Source organism: Apaloderma vittatum, unplaced genomic scaffold, assembly GCF_000703405.1.
Source record: "Apaloderma vittatum isolate BGI_N311 unplaced genomic scaffold, ASM70340v1 scaffold18029, whole genome shotgun sequence".
Lineage (NCBI taxonomy): Eukaryota > Metazoa > Chordata > Aves > Trogoniformes > Trogonidae > Apaloderma > Apaloderma vittatum.
This window is the reverse complement of record NW_009737195.1, coordinates 26259-35060: the sequence shown is the minus strand read 5'-3', so window position 1 is coordinate 35060 and position 8802 is coordinate 26259. Positions and strand designations below refer to the sequence as shown.

General features: G+C 38.7%; 1 protein-coding gene across 1 annotated transcript in view; it reads right to left on the bottom strand.

Moving 5' to 3' along the window:
- Positions 1-241: 241 nt before the first annotated feature.
- Positions 242-8802, bottom strand: part of NSMAF (neutral sphingomyelinase (N-SMase) activation associated factor) — a 30533-nt gene continuing 21972 nt past the window's right edge. Inside the window, exons 23-31 of the mRNA XM_009877257.1 lie at positions 7588-7646; positions 6784-6851; positions 5071-5138; positions 4719-4842; positions 3916-3999; positions 2857-3007; positions 2382-2484; positions 1528-1637; positions 242-604 (exon numbers count right to left, since the gene is read on the bottom strand). Coding sequence (XP_009875559.1) covers positions 510-604; positions 1528-1637; positions 2382-2484; positions 2857-3007; positions 3916-3999; positions 4719-4842; positions 5071-5138; positions 6784-6851; positions 7588-7646 — 862 coding nt within the window. The 3' untranslated portion in view covers positions 242-509. The remainder of the gene's footprint in view (positions 605-1527; positions 1638-2381; positions 2485-2856; positions 3008-3915; positions 4000-4718; positions 4843-5070; positions 5139-6783; positions 6852-7587; positions 7647-8802) is intronic.

Here is an 8802-nt window from a genome sequence, read left to right as displayed (position 1 = left end):
GACCACTGCTCAGAACAACAGCTGCGTTGCTGTTCAAGGAAGATATTTACCATTATGTACATCTTCTTTAGGAAGACGGGATGTCTATACAAGAGGTACATATGTTATGTCATGAGACATGGCACTGAGCTGCAGGCATCCTTAAAGACTTCCTAAGAATGCAAATGCTGCTGCTTTGAAAGCAGTTCAAACAGCAAGCGATGATGCATGCTGTGCAAATCACACAATGACTCCAAGTTAAGAGCTCTTTAATTACAGAAAAATAGGTCTTTAATGTCATCTCAGATATCGTTTTAGACAAGCATTTTCAGATGATAGTCCATGAAAAACATGCATACACCACTGAAGTTAAGAGCTCTCAGCACAGTCACTGTAACATAGGAAGTTGTAGTTGAACAGAGCTTCCTATCAGGTTGGAGCTTCAGCAGCCGTCATTGCACACAGTTAAGTTCCTTTAAAAGGTATGGTTTAAAATTAGAGTTCATTCAAAGGTCTGGAGGGAAAGGCACTTAGTATTGCAGTTTCCAGAACATGATTTGTTTGTCTTCCCCTCCTGTAATAACACTGTTGCACTGTTCACTCATCCACATGGACGTTACAGCACCTGGGGAAAACACCCAAACAAACAAGTAAATCCAATTGCAAGTAAAACTGGTACTCAGGATGATGGAATAGATATTTTTAAAGAGAGTTTAGGATTATCTGCTCATTAGTGTGGATTACATTGACACTATATATGCTAAGAAGAATTTTTGTAGGTGGCTGCTCTTATTCACAGTAATGACCTCACACAACGTTGCCTCAGCTGACTTTGGGTACCAGAGGGATTGGCTGCAGAGCAGGATGCAGATGGCACACTGACAAAAGGATTTGTGGGAATAAGGGGAGGAGGTTTTGCTAGAAAGCGAGATTTCTTTTCACTCTGCCATTTGTACTTCTCATTTAAAAGTGTATTTACACGTAGCATGTACTTCAAAGCCCACTTCTAAAGATTCCCCTAGCTACAAGATGATACAGATAGGTCCAGTTCCAGACTAAAGGTTGTAGTAGGGAAGTTTGAAATAACTGTTCCTGAAGGCAGCCTTAAAAAGTGAACAAGACTGAGACAGTTTCTCTGCTTCACACATCCTTGTTGCTAATGTACTGAAGACATTTAAAGAGCCCCATCCAGAACAATTTCTCTAGTGAACTTTATGTAATTTTGTGTTAGACTCGCAGTCTGGACAGACAATACATTTTATTAGGGCTATGCAGTATAAAAGTGTTGACTTTCGTGCTATTTTGTGAAGTAGAAAAATACCAAGTCATTTACCTTTGGTCAGTCTTGTAAAGAGCAATATTCCTCCATTGTTATCTAATTTCCTAGGAGGCTCACATGGACCTAGTTTTAGTCCTGGTATTCCAGATAACGCTAACATCAAGAACAGCCCACTAATGGAGCAAGATAACTCAAGCTTTTCAATACTAATAGAGCTGAAAAATAGGAATCTTCCACTCAGTTTGAGAATAGGAATAGTTCAGACATACCTGTATGTCCTTTGATCCTTTCAATAACTTTTCCTCCAAGAAGGTCCCAAATGAGTAATTCACCAGACTGACTTCCTGATAAGATGGTATTTCCATCCCATTTGAAGCACCTGCAAGTAAGTCAGAAATCAGTTCATTTCAAGCCTTTGTATAATGAGAGGCAAAAATTTCCAAACTGACTTATGTCATAAGAATTTAAAGTGGAGGTACAAAACTGAAGGAAACTCTACTCTTTAACATAGTCTTTCCAGAAAGGTTATTCCCAAATTATTTTAAAGGGTCATGACTCAAACTTGCTTCTCCAACTACCCTAGACCCAGCTAGACCTTCCCCTGGCAGAAAGATGAAACATATTCCCAGAACAGAAGAGGATGCAGTCAGCTGCACACATGTATGGTACCCACGTGGTCTCATGGGTTCCTGAAATAATCATTTGAAGTGCAAAGAGGACTTTCAGAGAAATAACAAGAAAAAAAATATGTATACACACGCACAAGAAACCAACAAGTGTATTCCAGGTACAGCTGCTAGGTTTTTACTCCAGTAATTGAGTAAACATTCCATCTGTCTACCTGACACGCCATGAAGAACTGTATGAATTTTGGTTTGTGAAAAAAAACAACCCAACAACCACTAGTTATTTAGTTAGATACTCATTTGGTTTTGTCCCACTTTGAAAAGCTTGATCACGATGCACACAACTGGCTACACTATCAGCCTTCGCACTTTACAAAGTAAATAAAACAAAGTTGTTGGTATTACTGCCTTTTCCATTCTGCTGTCACCAAGCAAGCACCTCCACATTTAACTAAGTTGGCCATACAGCTTTATAATCCATACGTTCTCAGAATTACCTCTGTGGCTCATCAGTGATTACTGAAGATATGAGCATTCCAGTTTGTACATCTATTACTTTAAAACAACAGTCCTCTCCTGTGCTGAGCAGATGTCTGCTGTCTGTACAAAAGAGAAAAGGAAACACAGGAAACAACAACAAAAATGCCTGTTTAGACATTCAGTTCTAGTTACCAAAGCAGTCTGCGATACAGCATGTTGAATGTGACATTGCCTTATTTATAGATAATTTACTGTAAATTAAGTGTGTAGGCAAACAATTATAAACAAAACTAGTTTAGAGTCTAGACCAGTCTAAGTACAACCTTGTGTACAATTAATAAATAGTTTACAATGGAGACACATGTCATTCCAACATACCTCACCATCCCCCTTAAAGTAATAATTCCAGTAACAAGGGTACAAGACATCAGGAATGAGACTCCCTTTGAAACTCCCAATAGTGCATATTAATAAAACTGAAATCCAACATACCAGGACTAAAAGCGGCATCAAACACAGTTCCAGAATGACAGGGCACCTGGTGCAACACTGTTTCTGTAGTAACATCCCAAACACTAATGGTACCCTCTTTGGTTCCAGATGCCAGTATAGTATTTGCAGCATTAAGGTTGATTGTATTTACCTAGGAAGTTAAATACACACAAAGCAAGCCCGTAAGATGATATTTTGTTTACAGAAAACTTTTACATTTAATTCTGCAACATCCTTAAATTATTAAAAATCCTGCCTATAAAAAGATAGGTCACTTTGATGATATTTTAAAATGTTTAGGGTTTTTTTTTTTCAGAATCAGAAATGCAAACTAATGCTTAAGACTACTTTTTGTACCCATACTCTCCATCTAAATGTAAGACCTAAGTGCAAATGATAAAATTACTCTTTACTTCTAAAGAACTTTCTAACCATCAGTTGTTTCCAGTTCTCTTGGGTACAGTTCTTAAATGTTAACAAAACTCCTCCAGTAAATGTCTATGTTGTGACCTGTTAAAAAATGTTAAGAATATTTAAAACAATTCTAAATACCCTACTAGAGTGGCATAGAAGCTATAAATAGAAGTTTACAGTTACACATTTATGATGCACTGCGCACATGTTTATATATTCACAGTGAAATTCTCTAATTTATAGCATGGTAAAACAACTCAGAGGAATTCTTGTTCATTCTCTTGCCTTTGGTTAAGATATATTAGAGAAGAAGCTGTAACAATGAAAATACATGGAAAAAATACTAGACTGTTTTCAAAAAAGAAAAGCAGCAAACAAAAACGCCCCAGTATTCCCTGCCCCTCTGGAACTTTGTGCATAAAAACTCAGCAAGACAAACCAAGAAACCTCTGTTTATGCTGTTGCTTTAGTCCCCGGGAACGGAGCTTTCAACCAGGGCAGCAGTGGACACTGGCGCAGGACACATCAACAAATCAAAACATCCCCCCTCAGTCCCTGATCCTTGTGCTTTACCACTAGATCTTGACTTTGATTTTCATGAGCCATTAATTTTCACATTCTGAGATTCTCCGTCCACATACTTACACTAACATCGTGTTCTAGCTCTGCCAGCAGTTCAAAGTGGTGTTTTTTATTGCTCAAGGTCTCTCCGGGAACACAGCGCCACACCTACAACACAGATATTTCAGTTTGCTCAAGGAAGTGTTAGTGTAACTCTGAAGGAGTTTCTTCAGTTCTGAATTCTCACGGCTTGTGTTAACTGTGAACCTTGCTGACGTGGCAGAACACAGCAACAACAAACGGCACCTGAGCTTCTTTACCCTAATTAGAGCCACATCCTAACTACAACTACGGTGACTCCAGAGAGCTGACAGAAGCCTGCCAGGGTACGGGTGTATCACTGCACCAAATGTATACTTACCAAAAAGCCAGACTACGGAAGCCTTTGGGAAATTCTTTCCTGTCTCTAACTTCTAAATTATCTTTCCACGTAACTGCAGGTATGCTCTTTAGATTAGCAATGTCCTGGTCCGCTTAGCTGAAGAACATAAGCTACAAAACTATTAAACTTGAACATTTTAGAAGCCTATTTCACTCAGCAAACGGAATCCCCAGTTAAGGTCACAAAACATTCAATTTCCTCCAGCAGTTTGCCTCCAAAACCCCCACATTTAGAGCCAGTTAGAATGAATGAAAATGCTTTAAAGTAACGCTGAAGAGCTTTGAAACAGTTAAGAAGCTAAATGAAGAAGATATTCAAGAAATAAACTTAGTGTGATACTAGCCAAGATGTTGTTCTAGTACAAGTTAGATGCACTCCAAAGTGGCTGGCTGAGTAAGTGCTAGCTATACATAGTGATGGAAGTACAACAAGCCCGTACACAGACCTTCACAGTGGAATCCCAAGAAGCAGAATATAAACGCCCATCACGCCAACAGATCTTACTGACTGCATCATCGTGTCCCATTAAGACGTCTTGTCGTCTTCCAAATGCAATTGAATAAAAATATCTAACAGGAAAAGGTTATAAAAGCATTATGTCATCAGAATACTTAGATGTCTTTTTCTAAATAGATGAAAGTAACTTTGCTTCTACAGCTTCCAACAGAAATCTACTAAAAATGTAGAAATACAGATGCTGCATTTTAACAATTTCTGTATCATTATATAAAATCATGAACAAAATGATCAAGATACTCAATGTAATTCAATAAAGTCAATAGGAAACAAATACACACATATGGTTGTCCCATGAAGAACTTATGACAGTGGTATCTCCTGGTAAGATTAAACAAGATGACAAAGCCTGTAAAAAAAGAAAAAAAGAAGAAAAAAGGAAAAAAAAAAGTCGTGTTCAATTTGTTACCCTCAGAAGTATTTTAACCTGCTTTTGGAGAACAAACAACATTTTAATCTTCTACATACACAACATACAATTGTTATAAGAACACTAATCAAGAAAAATCTTGTAGGTTGGACACTGAACAGCAAGAATACTTAATCTCTGGTAAACAGAAAGTTAGCATTGTAGTTCAGAAACACACACAGAATTAACGATCTCTTTCAAAATGTTGGTATTTCAAGGACATGGTATGTAATTCCTCACTCAGGAGAAACTAGGTCAGCTTGTTATCGTGTAAGCTACTGCCAATTCTAGATGCAAACAGCTAACAGAAACTAAAAATGAAGGTTTCTTTTGATGTTTCTTCTCCATGACAGCTACATATCAGCTCAGCTCTTTCAAACAAACCTAACAATCTAATTCCTACTCTTCTCAACAAGACACATTTGTTACAGACAGCTGCTCAGTTACATTACCATCACTGGAAGCAGCAAGGACAAACACATAAATAAATAAATAAAATCAGTCCAGTGCAGCTACTAGTACCACTACTAGTCAAGTTTTAGATCCGTTCTAAAAAAACCAGTAAGCTGCTGGACTGTTAAAAGACTACTGCTTCTAACATTGCTGCAACAAATCAGCACTAAAACTATAGAGAGGAGAAGAATAAAAAAAATATATACAAAAAAGTATACAAGGCCTCCTCATGAAAAATTGACTTTCGGTCTAGGAGTCAAAGAGCTCCCTTTCTGCAGTCCCAAGAAGAGACCCTCCTATGTTTGCCTTGGCTAAAGCATTAGGAATTACTGTACCTAAATTCACCTGCTAGCATGTGCCACGGCTGGCCATAGGGTCTTGACGCTGCAACTTACACAGTGACCTGTTAGAGCACGCTACTGCTTCTGCCTGCGCAACTCATTCGCCTTCTTTTTCTCCCTAGAGACGAGGACGATGAGAAGGCTGATATATCTTAGTGCCTTGCCTCAGCAAAGGACTCTGCATGACAAATGGAAGTGAATCTCTATGACCCAGGGATGGCCACAGTGCTCAAGCACAGAAGAAAAATCACATAGAGCATCATTTTCCAAGTTTCTGTCTCAAAAGCAGGGGAAGAATGTTGTTCAGAGGTTGCTGAGATCACTGCTCACTGAGGAAGGATGGCTCAGACTCACCCAGCAAAGATTCCACTCCCTGTGCTTGGTTTTCCTCTGCCAGCTGACTCACAGCCTTCAAAAGCTCAGGAGCAGCAAGGGACAAGGGTGGAATCTAAGCTTTGTGAGTCCGGTCCCAACGGCAATTTCAGGGTTCAGGAAGCCTCCTCTGCTCCTGCCAGACTCTCTCTGCCTACCACAAGCCCTTCCCTCAGAACAGAGTTAGGACAGAAGTATAGAGCACCTGTTTAATCCTCCCTGCCCATGTTCGCAGAATGCGCTTCGTCTCCCTGGAGGCCTGACAGACTCTCAGTTCACTTTGCTAAATTATTCACACACATAATACAATTGAGGAGGCAGGAGAAGAAAAGGGGCATCGATGTCCACTAAGAGCCATTTCTCTGAGTAGCTGTCAGCAGATTCCAAAGGATCTCAGTCTTATTTTGATAGCAACTTACCATGTTTGAAAAGGACACGCTTCTCTGGATTGTTTTTGATTCTTTGGAAAACATCTTCAAAGTTGAATCTGGGGATATTGGACAAAATAGAAGATAAAAGGCCTTCTATGTTACAGAAGCTAGTAATTTTGCTCTTGTTTGAATATACAAATATCTTACTATGAAAAGCAGCATAGTTTTCTCATACTCTTTGAGAAACTCTTTATATGACTTGTGATTTGAGCCTGGAACTAGCTCGTTTTGCACCAGTTGCAGATGGAGTCCCCTGTGCCCATCAAACTCTAAGAGAACCCTGGTATCTAACAGGAGAGCTTATCACCTTTCCAAGCCTGGGTATAGATAATATTGAAATCCTTGAGTCGAAGTGACCTAAAACTTAACGACTTTCCGTACTTCAGCTATTATATTACAGGAAATATATATTTATCTTAATTTCTACAGTAGGTGAATTGCAAAGGTCAGAATCCAAAACCAAAACAGAAGTAGCCTTTGCATACAAGTACTGAAATTATCTGAAAAAGTAAAAAAGCAATTGAACACGAAGTGAAAAGAAGAATCTTGTACTTGGCAGAAGATTAGAGCCACTCCTTTCATGACCAAAAAAATCTACAACCTAGAACTCAATGATTGCAGAAATACTCCATTTAATGTTGTCTTCATTTTGGTCTCTTTGAAGATATTAATGGGATTCAATCTTAAGTGCATTTCACATTTTTATGCTATTTTGTTCACAAAACATTATTTAGTCTTACAACCTGCATTTAAACTTCAGGTTCTAGCAAATATCTCTGTAATACTACTTACCCTGGGATGTAGTGAAAACAGAAGACCCGTTGCAAGTGACTGCTATTCCAGTAACTGCCCTGTTTAATACAAGTAAGCATATAAGTGATTTCACAGGTCCCGAAACTTAACCACCATACTGTAAATTGACTACCGTTGAAATTTGTTATTTGATCTCTGTAAAAACTAAGACATTCAAGGAGATTAAAAGCATTACAGTGGTGTGTTACATACCTAGAGACAAAAATATTATATAATATTATACGTGAGACACCAGTACAGGTTCCACATGTTGTTTCTAAAGAACTTTACCCCAGTAGAAAGGACAAGCCCATGTGAGAGGATAAACAGTTTCAGTCTTCCCAATTTGGGAATAGCTACAAAAGGAGAGAGGAACCTGCCTACGAGCAGATACTGAATACCTCAAGTGCCAGGAATCAGAATTTGTATGTCTCTTCTCCTCAAACTTGACACTGGCCAAGCAACTATAGTCTAAAAATTTAGGCATACAGATTCCCTCAAGGAGTTAGTTGCTAAGAAGCACAAAGCCTTCTGCACAGCCAAAATCCTGTTATATATACCTGCTTCTATTTTTTTCTCATTAAAAAAATAAAAAATTAATCAGAAGTTGAAATTCAAGTCTGTTATCAGGATTTCCCTAACCTAACAACCCAGTAACAGAGGCCCTTTCTCACTACAAATACTACCCTGTGTTCTCGACAACAGAATGTTTCTTTTCTAGATTGGGTTACAGTCACCAAGAAAGTAGCTGCCCTCAGGGTAGTAAGAAATCTTCCTACCAGTCCAACCAAGGTCAATGGATGAGGTCAAAGGAAAAATCTGTTCTTTATAATACAGCTGCTGTTCATTGTTAGGCATTTTCTAAGTTCACCTGAAATGCCCCTGCTGACTCACAGCTCCCTGGGAATCCATCAGAGCAGTAGTTTGGTATCTGGATTCATCGAAAACCCACAGCTTAAGACTTAGCAAGCTGCTCATATGGCAGCAGCTTGAGGTGTACAGTAGCTGAACTTCAGGAGTTTAACCTTTCAAATCAAATGGGATGAAAAAGAAGCTAGGTCCTCTTTGGGTTCCAACGAGTAAATAAATGGACATCCAGGCTGCTGCTATGACAGTTTTAGAGAAGGGTAATCAATATCTGCTTCAGGTACTAAAATGACAATTAACTTAGCTCTAGACATGTGTAAGAGACCAAAAAAAAAACCAACGCTTATA